The following is a 12,404-nucleotide window of genomic DNA, read 5'->3' on the forward strand; positions in this document are numbered from 1 at the left end:
ATAGTTTAGAAGAAAACCCAGTTGCTATTATGTGCGTCATACTGCCTGTGATCCATAGTTTGTTTTTTGTCTGGCAGGGCTCCCCTGGCTTCCGTGGCTTACCCGGTAGCAATGGACTTCCAGGCGAAAAGGTATAAATCCTCCTCCAAAAGAGTCCTGCAACTCTTGGAGAATCCATGTGAATCTGGATGGACAATTTCAGATTCAATAGGATGCTGATTTCCCTGCTGAGAATCTCCACATCTCTTTCCAGGGCCCTGCAGGTGAGCGTGGCAGCCCAGGACCCCCTGGCCCCAGCGGACCTGCAGGAGAGCGCGGACAAGACGGAGGCCCAGGTCTTCCTGGAATGAGAGTAAGACAGGACATCTCTGAGAAAATGGGACAAACTCTGTAAGAGATGACTCATCTGAGCTGATGTCATAGACAAGTCCAACCACAAATCCTTTCTAGGAGTTCCTTTAGGCAGTAGTGGCATCCATTCATGGTGGGACAGGTAATGGAACAAGGGTCACAGGGCATTCCCAGGAAACTGCCACAACGGAGTCAGGAGGTTTTGGGAGGCTCCCAGAGCATGCCAGGCCCTGCCATGAGAAATGCCTCTAATATGAGTTAGCATTGGGTGATTTTCTGCATTAGCTCTTTGCATTTCAGCAAATTCTAACATTAGGTATTTAGGGATTTTATTTAAATATATTTATATTTCAGTTATTATGTAAATAGACTTAAATGTTTAAATAATTAAATTAGAAGTTAATTTAAGTATTTCAATATACATGAGTATTCTATTTTTGGCTTATTTGTAATTAGAGCAAATAAGCTGTAGGTCAGTTTTTTACAGTACTTATCAGCAAGATTTCAGAGATGGCCTATTGTGTAGACAACATCTAAGTTGGATGTTCTAAGTTCTACATGGAACAACATTCTGGTAGCTCTACTAAGAATTAACAACTCCTAACAACAAATATATTGACATTCAAAAGCCCAGCTGCAGGCCTCTAGGAGCTAAACAAGATTTTATTGGCAAGGAAAGTGAACTGTTTAAAATACAACAAAAATAATATTTAGAAATTTCAACAAGTTAATGAAAAAGTGTTGCACATTGTGTTGCTTTCAGGTAGAGGTGTGTAGTCAGAATTGTTGAATTCCTTTTTTTTTTCATCTAAATATAGTTTTCTTCCCATATAATGAAAGGAAATTTTTGTGCTAGTTGATTAATGTCTGGTGTCTTGCTTATATACAACTCTTAGAAAAATCAAAAAACCCATGACAGAATTTGTTTGCTTTCTCCAATTTTCCCCCTTCATGGGCTGAGGGAAATGGGAAGAATTTTATTTTTTATTCAAGAGGATGATAACAAGCAATAGTTTTTATATATTTATATTCATTAATTGAAACTTCATTATGTACATTCAAAACTGAAGTATAACACTCTTTTTTTTTCTTCAATTTGCAGGGCTTGCCCGGAATTCCAGGAAGCCCTGGAAGCGATGGGAAGCCTGGCCCTCCTGTACGTACATTGTGCAAATATTTTATCGCAGTCCCCCTGCTGACCCAACCCTACCATCATCCCACAGTATCCACATGACAGGTTGTTATCACAGCCAGATTAATTCCCTCCTGTCTGCTTGATTTAACTTCCAGAGCACTTTTTATGCTGCAACATTGTAAGAGCAGCCTGCAAGCTCTGTCATTTGGTACTGTGCAAAATACAGAGTGGATGGGCCACAGCTGCAGCACAAAACATAATGAGTTTTGAACAGTGTCTCCCCCTCACTCAATGTTGAATGTGTCCTGGGAATTGCTTTATTTCACCTCACAGATGCCACGTTTTCCTTTCCTTTCTGCTTATCCCAGGGCAATCAGGGTGAATCTGGACGCTCTGGCCCTCCTGGCCCTCCAGGCCCACGTGGCCAGCCAGGTGTGATGGGTTTCCCTGGTCCTAAGGGTAATGAGGTGAGTGGGATTTCTCCTCTTCTGTGCTGATGCTTGATGAGTCAAATGTGAAACTAAATTGCTCCATCGTGGGGCTATCTCACGCTGCTGCTTTAGACAATTGTCCACTGACCAGAAACAAGTATTTCAAATGTAGTCTTTCTTTTTTGTAAGGGTGCACCAGGCAAGAATGGAGAAAGAGGCCCTGGCGGACCACCTGGACCACCTGTAAGTTTTGCTAATATTTTGTTTGATAATGACACAATATTAATAACAACTTGATGAGTCTTACAAAAGTGGTATCACTCTCTAACCATAGCCTAATTTTGTCTTTGAATAGGGTCTTGCTGGGAAGAATGGTGATGTTGGCCTTCCAGGTCCTCCAGGACCTACTGTAAGTGTGGTGGGCCCATCCGAGGCAATGATCAGGGGTCTGGCAGCTACAGAAAGACACTGGGAATATAGCAGAAGGAAAATATTTTTAATGATATAAAGAAATCTCCTTTTATGAAGACAAATAAAAGAGCTCTTTTTGTCGTTGTTTTAATGAATGAATATTTAAAACTTTGGTGGGAGAAACCTGAGTCAGGTATGCCTGGTGTAGATTGAAATGAAAAGTCAATTTAGAGCTCTTGGTCATTTCAAGCAGAAGTGTATTGTTGTTCCCTTTAATGTTTATGGCATTTCAAACTCCTATCAAGTTCAAATGTGTCTGCTGAATCTGAGAGTTGGAGTGAAAAGAGCAAATACCACAACACCAACATACATTGGTTTTTGAGCTTGTGTCATCATCAGGTCACAGTAAGGAGGTGTAGATTAGAGGTGGTGAGGAGGTGTTCATATATTGAAGTGTTCTCAGGAAAGTTCATGGATTTTCTTCCTTATTTGTTTGATTCTAGGGTGCTTCTGGGGAGAGAGGAGAACCAGGACCAGCAGGGCCACCTGGCCTCCAGGTGCTGTGTGTTTATTGTTTTCTGATTCTTTTTAATAGACTAACACAAACACACAAAATTTGAAAAAAAAAAGTATTTGAACATTTATAGTGGAGTGCAAGATATTATATCTTGAATATAATAGAATATAACAGATCAACCACTTGACAAAAGTTACAAGGAATGGGTTGGCCACACTTCTTTGAGTCAGAAGCAAAAATCTGAAGATGGAAAATGCATAACTTATCTCTGTACCATGGATAATGCTGTTCCTTCATGTAGGGATTGCCTGGTGGACCAGGACCAGCTGGAGAGAATGGAAAACCTGGAGAACCAGTAAGTAGTAAATTCCTTTTTTTTTTTTTTTTTTTTTAAGTAGCAAAAAATTAATAAGAAGTTCTTCCTAAATTTAAATTATATTTCTAAATTCAGACAGCTCTCAGCTCTCCTCAGAGCAGCAAAGTCTGATTTTTGGAATAATAGGGGAGAGAAACAGGATGCCAATCACAATGCAGATGTACTAAGTAAAGTTCATGGCTAACTTACATTTATTTTCTCATAACCAGGGGCCAAAAGGTGACATTGGAGGACCTGGATTCCCAGGCCCTAAGGTAAATAATAAAGCAAATTTTGAAATGGTGCAAAAGAATTAACAAAATATGAGCCTGAAAACAAAGAATAACACATTTTTTTTATCACAGGGTGAAAATGGTATCCCAGGAGAACGTGGTGCACAGGGTCCTCCAGGACCTCCTGGAACAAGAGGTGGACCAGGTCCTGCTGGCACAGAAGGTGCCAAGGTACTCACAGAATTTCTTCCTTTTCTGCTGTTCTGCTACCATTTGGGTTAATTTTGGGTTTTTCTAATTATTTTTTTATTACTCCTTAGGGTCCTCCTGGCCCACCTGGTCCCCCTGGAGGCACAGGACTGCCAGGCTTACAGGGAATGCCAGGAGAAAGAGGAGCTTCTGGAAGCCCTGGACCAAAAGGGGAGAGGGTAACACACGCACACTTTTGATTTTATGTGGATTTGATGCTAGTATCCCACAAGGCACTGGGTTTGTCCACATCTTCACTTTGGCCTGATATCAGAGGTGCAGACTGTGTAGCAGTACTCTTGATTTAACAGGGGGATGTGGGTCCTAGATGTTGAAAACTATGTGGTTTTCCCCTCAGTTTAATACATGTTAGATATTTTGCTGCACTGGGTCTCTTGGGGGATGAGTACAGTAAAACAGTTCTAATGAATCTGATTAATGATGAGAATAGCTCATACCATGGGCAGACAGTTTGGCCTGGACTTCATTTTGAATCAATTTGGGTTTTTTTCTCATCAAAGAATGTAGTATTTGATGCTGAATACTGGGCAAAATATCATCCCCAGTTTCTTTAAGGAAACCTGGCTACTGTGAGACCCTCAGTATGAGATCCTTACCCCCATTTAAGCTCATCTCCTCATGCTTCCTTTTTGCTCATGGTTTTTATGTCTTGAACTTCCCAGGGAGAACCTGGTGGTAAAGGTGCTGATGGCCTTCCTGGTGCAAGGGGAGAGAGAGTGAGTATTTAAACATCCAAGAGTTTATCCATCAGCTTTACACAGCCAGCTCTTAGAACAGGAGCAACACCACAGTGAATAATACTGTCTACAACAGCTATAGTTGTAATCTCATTATGTTTCATTCCAGTAGTGCAAAACTGGGTTTGTAAATTAAATTAGCCCTAATATTGTTTTTTGTGATTACCACTCCTGGGGTAAGTGTAATAGAATTTTTTGGAGAAAGACTGTAATTGACTGGGACAATGTTTTAGTGGGAAAGAAACCACATGAAAGAGAATCTATGTGACTGATGTTATAATGAATCACAAAAAGACATCAATAGTAAATATTCTCATACAGAATATTCCTATAGGTTACTAAATATGATATATTTATACATCTATATAGCAAATACACATAAAACAGACACTTGAAAAATATATATATCTAGCAAATCACTACCTGCAGGCAGTATATACATGAAAGTAATGAGGGATGACAAATATACAAATACAGCTTGGTTGAGTTGGAGGAAATGTAAAAAAATTATTTCAGGCTATAAGGTACACATTAAATTTTCAAGAAAGAAATAAGTCAGGGAGCTAGTCAGGAGATGCTGAAGAAACGTGGATCAACTATGTAACTGAAAATTAGGGCAACAGCTCACTTTTATTGTATACCAGTGAAAGAGACCTATTAATTTCAGGTGGTTTTGGACAAAGCTTGGATGGTGGGGGGGAAAAAAAAAGGAATCACTCAGCTGGAGATCTCTCACACTGATTTCAGAGCATCACTCCAAAACGTGGTGTGCAAATGCACTTCGGCACTTGCTTCGTTTAAGTATGTTTGGCAATTTGTTTACACTGAAACATAAATACTATTGATTAAAACAGAAGAGTTAACATTGTCATATTTTGATACAAAACACATCATTTTCTCATTTTCCAATTGTTTAGGGCAACGTAGGTCCCATTGGCCCTCCTGGTCCTGCTGGCCCACCTGGAGATAAGGTAAAGCCTCCTCACAGTGGGGTTTGTACTGTGAAGAGTCCCAGGGGTGGCTGTCTCAGGGGAAGAAGACAAACACCCCGTGACCATCCTTGTGCCTTGTTCCCTGCAGGGAGAGACTGGCCCAGCAGGTGCCCCTGGCCCGATGGGTTCCCGTGGAGGTCCTGTAAGTGACAGAACTTTTCTCCCTGTGTAACTTTTCTCCCTGTGTAACTCTTGCCTGCTGTAGGCATCAGCGCTGCACCAAACCTGTCAGCAATACATGTGCCTTGGGTTGTAAATAAACCAAGCACTTTCAGCTCCTGTTGACTCTTGGGATTTATAAGTGCTAAAGGCTTCAGAAAATCAGGGCTTTTAACATTGCAAAGAGGTCAGAGGGCTGTGGTGACAGGGCAAGGCAGGTGTGTGAGCAACAGTCATGTCCATCTGGATTTAAAGTTAAGTAAACTTTCAAAAATACTCTTTTTTTGTATTTATTTTTTATATTTAACACTCTGGGATCTCAGTTGAACACCATGAATTGTGCTCAGGGTTCATACAGGTGTAGCTGAGTTAAGTTTACCACATTTTAGACAATTATCAGGTAATTCCTGAACAGTTGTGTTTAGCACATTGGAGCAAAAGTTGTTTTGGATCAGATGTTTGGGGTTTTTCCTCCAAAGGCTGATAAGACAAAGAAACTTCAGCAGCCTTAACAGCAGTATTCTCTAACTTTTAAAGTGAAGTTTGTCTTTCTAACATCTTCCATTGCTGACATGTGGTTTTCCACAGGGTGAACGAGGAGAACAAGGTCTCCCTGGGCCTGCTGGCTTCCCTGGAGCCCCAGTAAGTGTCTGCACTACTCTTCCTGTATTCAGGCACACATAGAGCAACATGGTTTTGTCCTTTTCCTCCTGCACTGGTAGGGCACTAGAGTTCAACTGCATTCACACTCAATTTAATATTTAAATTCCCTTCAGACAAGTACCTGGATAGCATTTCTTGTCACAGTATCTTCTGCTTTTTTGAGTGGTAATATAACACTATAATTTTTCTACAGGGTCAAAATGGGGAACCTGGTGGGAAAGGAGAAAGAGGCCCCCCTGGTGCAAGAGGAGAGGCCGGACCCCCTGGAGCAGCTGGTCCACAGGGTGGCCCTGGTGCCCCAGTAAGTGTGTGCTGTTCCTTCTGTGTTTCCAAGAGGTTTCTTCAGCCCTCCCTCAGCCTCAGTGGGCCCAAGTGCAGGGAGATGAACTGCCTAAAACTTATTGACACTTCCTATAATTTTAATCTTTATCAAATCCTTTGCTTTATCTGCTTCCTTCCATGTAGGGTCCACCTGGTCCCCAAGGAATAAAAGGAGACCGTGGATCTCCTGGTGGGCCTGTGAGTATCTCTCCAACTTAGTCACTACTAAATGCCTCTATTTATTATAACAAATGTGATGTCAACGAAAAATAAGAACTTCAGTGACTATAGCATTGGCAGTTCAAGAATATTTAAAGTGTTCTAGAAGGAGTAGTTAAAGTAGAAGTTTTTAGTGATCTGGATTACATTGATTTTTATATAAGTAAGGTGCCAAAATAGCTTTTGACACAATGACCCAAAACTCTAAAATGGCTTATCTCAACAGTTATTAATTTACTTGCCATCTTTGCCAACTATCTCAAAACCCATTAACTCAAGTTTGAGGAGAATATGTGACCTCCTCTTGCAAAAAAAAAAAAAAAAAAAAAAAAAAATTGACTTTTTGTTCCATTTCAGGACATTTAATTCAGGTTTCAAACAAAACATTACTATAATTTAAACTCTGCAGGTGTGTAAAAATCAATTTGTTCCTGTTTTCCAGTCTTCAGGAAATAACAAGTATTGATCTCCTCTAGGGTGCTGCTGGTTTCCCTGGTGCTCGAGGTCTACCCGGTCCCCCTGGCAACAATGTAAGTTGTTTACATTTTTAGTCTTTTTTTTAGTCTTACTTTGTGGATACATTTAGACATATATTAATATATTATGCAAAAACATTCTGAATATGATGGTTGTACTTCAGGGAAAAAAAAACTTCCTCCCTATGGTATGGAATAGAAAGTAGGATTTTAGTTAAGGTACCATTAGAGTCAATGCAATTCTTTCCATTCATGGGCTCAGCTAAGACCGTAATGAAAGACATTTCATTCTGCACGTGTCCAAGACACCACATCAAAGGCATATGGCAGGAGTGATTCAAGAAAGCAGAAGGGTCTGCGGCCTATTTCCATTTTCTGTGGTAGAGCCATCAGTAAGGAACGTGTACCCTGTATTGGATGCATTACAGGCACTGGGCATCCAAAATGTGCAGGGGTATATCCAGACAGCAGGGATCAAAAATACCAGCTGTGAAAGTGATACATGGAAGGATTCTCTTACCACACCAGATCAGATTTGGGTGCACAGGGCTGGACCCTAAATCTGCCTTCAGGCAGTGACTCAGGTCTGGCTGGCTTTCGTGAGACCAATGCCAGTACATGTGTGCAGCTCACTCTTTCTTTCCTTCTTAAAACTCTTTTCAGGGTAGTCCAGGTCCCCCTGGTAATGCAGGCCCTGCAGGCAAGGATGGGCCTCCTGGACCCCCTGGTAGTTCTGGTGCTCCTGGAGGTCCAGGACCTGCTGGAATCAGAGGCGAGCCTGGCGCACCAGGAGAAAAAGGACCCCCAGGAGCCCGAGGAGAAAGGGTAAGTGTCCCTTCAGCCGGGGACTGTTCCACCAGGAGATAGGGATTCTGTCTGTCCAGAACAAGCTACCAAGAATGTTAAAGATGTTCCCAGTGACTGAAGTGACCTTTTCTCAAACAGGGGGCACCAGGTGAGCCAGGTCCTCAAGGCATCGTTGGCGGCCGGGGGAACACGGGTCTGCCAGGCCTGCGTGGCCCCAGCGGCCCACCCGGGATGGCAGGGGCCAAGGTGAGAGCCCTTCACTGCAGCTACAGCCTCAACCCAACACAGCCCCGACCCAGCTGCTGAAATTAGCCTAGAGAGGCAAAAAGTGCTAAAAATAGCTTAGAGACACAAAAAGTAATGAATGTATTGGGGGTGCTGGGGGGTTTCATGCTTTCTAGTTCAGAGATGACAGAATTTACAGTTATTTGTGTTTACATGCATAAGATCAGGCTTTAAAATGTCTGGTATTCAGCTGCTGTGGGATGCAAAGTTTTCTTTCAGATTATATTATATATATTATATATCCAGGAGTATATTAGCCACTTCACACACTTTGGGAGGGTCATGAGGAGGAGACTGTAACCTCTCCTCGGTACAAGATCCAAGTCATAGTCTCACCTACCACTGGCTGTTTACCCTTGCTTAATTCTCAATATATTTCTTGCTTAAATAGTATGACCCAAATAGAAAAGTACCTTCACCTCCCTTCAGAAAAGATGGGGTGAGGCTTGGTTTGTATTTTATCACTAATATAGTGATAAACCAGCATTTTTTGGTTAACAGCTTTGGCCGTTGTTTTTTGGGCACATGAGAAGAGGCATACCTCTTTATTATTTCTTAGTTGTCAGTTAACATTCAATGGCCTTGCATGAATATTACCAGCAATGAAAAGAAACAATTTTGGCCAAGTTTTTATCTCTTGTTTTGTGTATTCACAACCAGGAAAGCCACACTGGCCCATCGCTTCATTAGGTCTCCTTCAAAATCCCTGCATAGTTAATAAGATGCAAAATACACTGGTATCTCCTAAGAACATTATCTGCAATGGAATCCTTTCTCTTTTTGTTCAGGGTGAAGACGGCAAACCAGGCAGCAATGGTATCCCAGGAGAACGCGGTGCTCCTGGTCCCCAAGGTCCTATTGGACAGAGAGGCTTACCTGGAGAGCCTGGCAGAGATGTGAGTGGATGGGGTTTCCCTGCTAGCTTGTGAGTTACAAATGGGAGCTTCAGGGGGAAAATATGCTTTAAGGTTCACAAGGCAGGGGCGTGGGCAGATTCTGCCCTCCAGTAAGGTGTAGTCTCCCGTCCCTGCCATCCCCTTCTCAGCCTGCAGACATCGTCTGTCTCGCTTGGAACTGCGCTGCCTACAACATAATGCAAGTCTTACAGGTCTTTTAGGAGCCACTCCACCTCCAGGAACTCTTCCCTCTTGAAAACTCTTTCTTTGATGAGCATTGTTCAAGCTTACTGGGAAACAAGCTGTCTACTGCTCATGCAGTTTGTGACCAAACTGTGCCACTCTGTTTTGCAGGGTAACCCTGGCTCGGATGGCTTGCCTGGACGTGATGGATCCCCAGGAGGCAAAGTAAGAAATCACCAGTGTCCTTAGACTGCCCAATAGATGAGACAAGAACTACATGGCAATATATGTAATCTGTATGCTGTGTAATCTGTTTCTTGAACCTCCTGGGCTCCATAAAACATGACAATTATTACAGGGTGACCGTGGTGAAAGTGGCTCTCCTGGCCCTCCAGGACCCCCTGGCCACCCTGGTCCTGCAGGTAATGCTGGTGCACCTGGAAAATCTGGGGAAAGAGGATTTCAGGTAAGACCAAAGTAAATGGGTTACTGTTTATTTGCACACCCTTCCTACGCAAAGTCCATTTCATGCAGGAATAGAGAGGAAGTTTTGAAGAGTTTGTTACTGTCAGAGTTTCTTGACGTTAAGGACCAGTTCTATAAGAATATCCAGGGGCAAGACATCTCAGAGTTCATGTTCTGACAATGTTTAGAAATTAAGCTCAAAATTCATGTACTCTGTAGGATGCCAAAAAGCACATCATCCCACCAGGCCCTGTTGTAATTTCCATCCCATCTGGTGCTCATGCAGCACAAGCAATGTGTTATTTATTTAAACTAAGGGAGTAACTTTGGAAGCCCTCAAGTTATTTCTCAGGAGTGCTGACACCAGCAAAGTGAGCACTGAGCACCTCACTGAGAGAGGGAAGAAGGGCTGTAGTGCCTGTACAGATCAGTGCCTACAGGCAGCCAAGGAAGGCTGATATTGGCACAAAAATGGCCTGGCCAGGATTATTGCTGAATCCAGTGTGTGTGGAGCTTCCCCTTGTTTCCCAGCACCTGCTGGCTGTGAACATGCAGCTCATCTGGAAATAAAGAGGTGGGCTAAGCAGTTCCAAGTGATCCACACCTTCTCATTCTTACCATGTCACAGGGTCCACCTGGCCCTCCTGGCTCTACTGGTCCTGCTGGTGCTCGTGGTCCTGCTGTAAGTCATATCTAAAGTATTTGTGATGTCATCCATTCACTATTTCCTGTTATCATGGGCAATGCTCTTATCTCCTATCTTCCTTTTATTGCAAATCTACCCTTATAGGGTCCTCAAGGTCCTCGTGGTGATAAAGGTGAACCTGGTGAACGGGGCAGCAATGGCATAAAGGGTCACAGAGGGTTTCCTGGTACCCCTGGTCTCCCTGGTCCTCCTGTGAGTATTTTGCATTGGGTTGGGAATTCCAGCTGATCTTAGTTTCTGTGCTTAGGCTCCAGGTACCTAATTAACCTTAGCTAATTTGATGGGAATCTAGGAAAATTTGATTGTCAGATGTTTCAAAATCCAGATTCCCTGAATCAACCTGACATAAGTATAACTAAAGATCCAGAAGAAGCTGTTAGGAAGTAAAGATGGGTTTACTATAACCTTGTCCATAAAAACTTCTTATATATTCATTTATCATATAATCAGGCTGTTCCTGATTTAATTAGGAAAGAAAGAAGTAGGGGCTGGAATGCCTATGTCTGTTAGAAATCTATCCTAGATAGACAACTAAAGCTACTCAGAGTCCAAATGCCTCTCTTCTGCCATGTATTTTTTGTAGAAAGTAATACTGGGGCAAAATGGGCAGGAAATTGTAAACTACTGAATTTTACATGAACATGAATTACCATTTGACCATAGCTAAGAGAATTAAAGGGCAAGAATAGACAGGCATGCCATAGGCTTTTATGACCAGTAAAGGATTAAGAAGAGATTTATTCCAAAAAAAATCTACAAATACCCCTCGTGATACAAGTGAGAATCAAGAAACCAAAGCTCACTCAATTAACACACCAGAGATAGCACCAGTACCAACCTATTCAACAAGACAATAGAACCTGGAGTCTAACATGGCACATGAGGAAAAAAAAATGATAAATTCTCATTTGATGATAGATAACTTTTAAACAAATGGCTTAGTTCTTTGCAGTGCACACACAGAATGAATTTGTAAATGTATTTGAAATCATCAATGTTTGTCAAATTATTTAAATAACATTACTGCTAACATTATTAAAACTGCAGCATTTTGCCTATAGCTACGTATTTTGATGAATATTAGAGTTCATCCAAAGCTCATTGGTGTCAGTTGGCTTTCTTGGGTTTTGGATAGCACATCTCTATATGGAGAGCATTCAATGCTTTTTTCTGATTAAAGAATGGCCACCATTCTCACATAACCTTTTTATCAGGATGTGTTTTGTATAATATTGAAGACATGTTCAATGTCTTTATTTAAGGCACATGCAGGTAGTTGCAAGATATTACCAGGAGGTGTACGACTGACTTTTCCTTTTTTCTTAGGGTCCCCTGGGTCCACAAGGTGCAATTGGAGGTCCAGGAGCTTCAGGTGCAAGGGTAAGGAAAAGTCCTTACTTAGCCTAACTGCAAGGAAAATTCAGACTGTTTAGTTAATATATACCTAGATACAGACATAAATTTTAATTGGCCATCTTAACAGACAGCAGCTGAAGAAAGAAAAAACACCTGATAAATCATACAGAAATATTTGAAATACCTCACCAAGTATTTCTGAATTATCTGATAAACCATTTTGACCATATTGTTTGTGTTCTTCATTGTTCTAGGGTCCCCCAGGCCCAGCTGGGCCGCCTGGAAAAGATGGCACCAGTGGCTACCCAGGTCCAATTGGTCCTCCTGGCCCCCGCGGTACCAGAGGCGAAAGCGGCCCTGCCGTAAGTAAATGGTGCAAAATCTCACAAGCAAATCTTTGGGAATATTCATGAAATATAGGATGCTCAACTCTAAA

The 12,404-nt window shown here is 42.0% G+C and overlaps 1 protein-coding gene across 1 annotated transcript in view; it reads left to right on the forward strand.

The window, feature by feature from the left end:
- COL3A1 (collagen type III alpha 1 chain) overlaps positions 1-12,404 on the forward strand; it is a 48,444-nt gene that overhangs the window by 33,120 nt on the left and 2,920 nt on the right. Inside the window, exons 21-47 of the mRNA XM_041487620.1 lie at positions 78-131; positions 254-352; positions 1,454-1,507; positions 1,855-1,953; positions 2,107-2,160; positions 2,273-2,326; positions 2,832-2,885; positions 3,147-3,200; positions 3,431-3,475; positions 3,566-3,664; positions 3,754-3,861; positions 4,366-4,419; positions 5,358-5,411; positions 5,521-5,574; positions 6,180-6,233; positions 6,448-6,555; positions 6,720-6,773; positions 7,271-7,324; positions 7,934-8,095; positions 8,216-8,323; positions 9,151-9,258; positions 9,613-9,666; positions 9,800-9,907; positions 10,535-10,588; positions 10,697-10,804; positions 11,939-11,992; positions 12,223-12,330. Coding sequence (XP_041343554.1) covers positions 78-131; positions 254-352; positions 1,454-1,507; positions 1,855-1,953; positions 2,107-2,160; positions 2,273-2,326; positions 2,832-2,885; positions 3,147-3,200; positions 3,431-3,475; positions 3,566-3,664; positions 3,754-3,861; positions 4,366-4,419; positions 5,358-5,411; positions 5,521-5,574; positions 6,180-6,233; positions 6,448-6,555; positions 6,720-6,773; positions 7,271-7,324; positions 7,934-8,095; positions 8,216-8,323; positions 9,151-9,258; positions 9,613-9,666; positions 9,800-9,907; positions 10,535-10,588; positions 10,697-10,804; positions 11,939-11,992; positions 12,223-12,330 — 2,070 coding nt within the window. The remainder of the gene's footprint in view (positions 1-77; positions 132-253; positions 353-1,453; positions 1,508-1,854; positions 1,954-2,106; positions 2,161-2,272; positions 2,327-2,831; positions 2,886-3,146; positions 3,201-3,430; positions 3,476-3,565; positions 3,665-3,753; positions 3,862-4,365; positions 4,420-5,357; positions 5,412-5,520; positions 5,575-6,179; positions 6,234-6,447; positions 6,556-6,719; positions 6,774-7,270; positions 7,325-7,933; positions 8,096-8,215; positions 8,324-9,150; positions 9,259-9,612; positions 9,667-9,799; positions 9,908-10,534; positions 10,589-10,696; positions 10,805-11,938; positions 11,993-12,222; positions 12,331-12,404) is intronic.

This window comes from Pyrgilauda ruficollis, unplaced genomic scaffold (genome assembly GCF_017590135.1).
Source record: "Pyrgilauda ruficollis isolate IOZ18807 unplaced genomic scaffold, ASM1759013v1 scaffold81, whole genome shotgun sequence".
NCBI classification, from domain to species: Eukaryota; Metazoa; Chordata; class Aves; order Passeriformes; family Passeridae; genus Pyrgilauda; species Pyrgilauda ruficollis.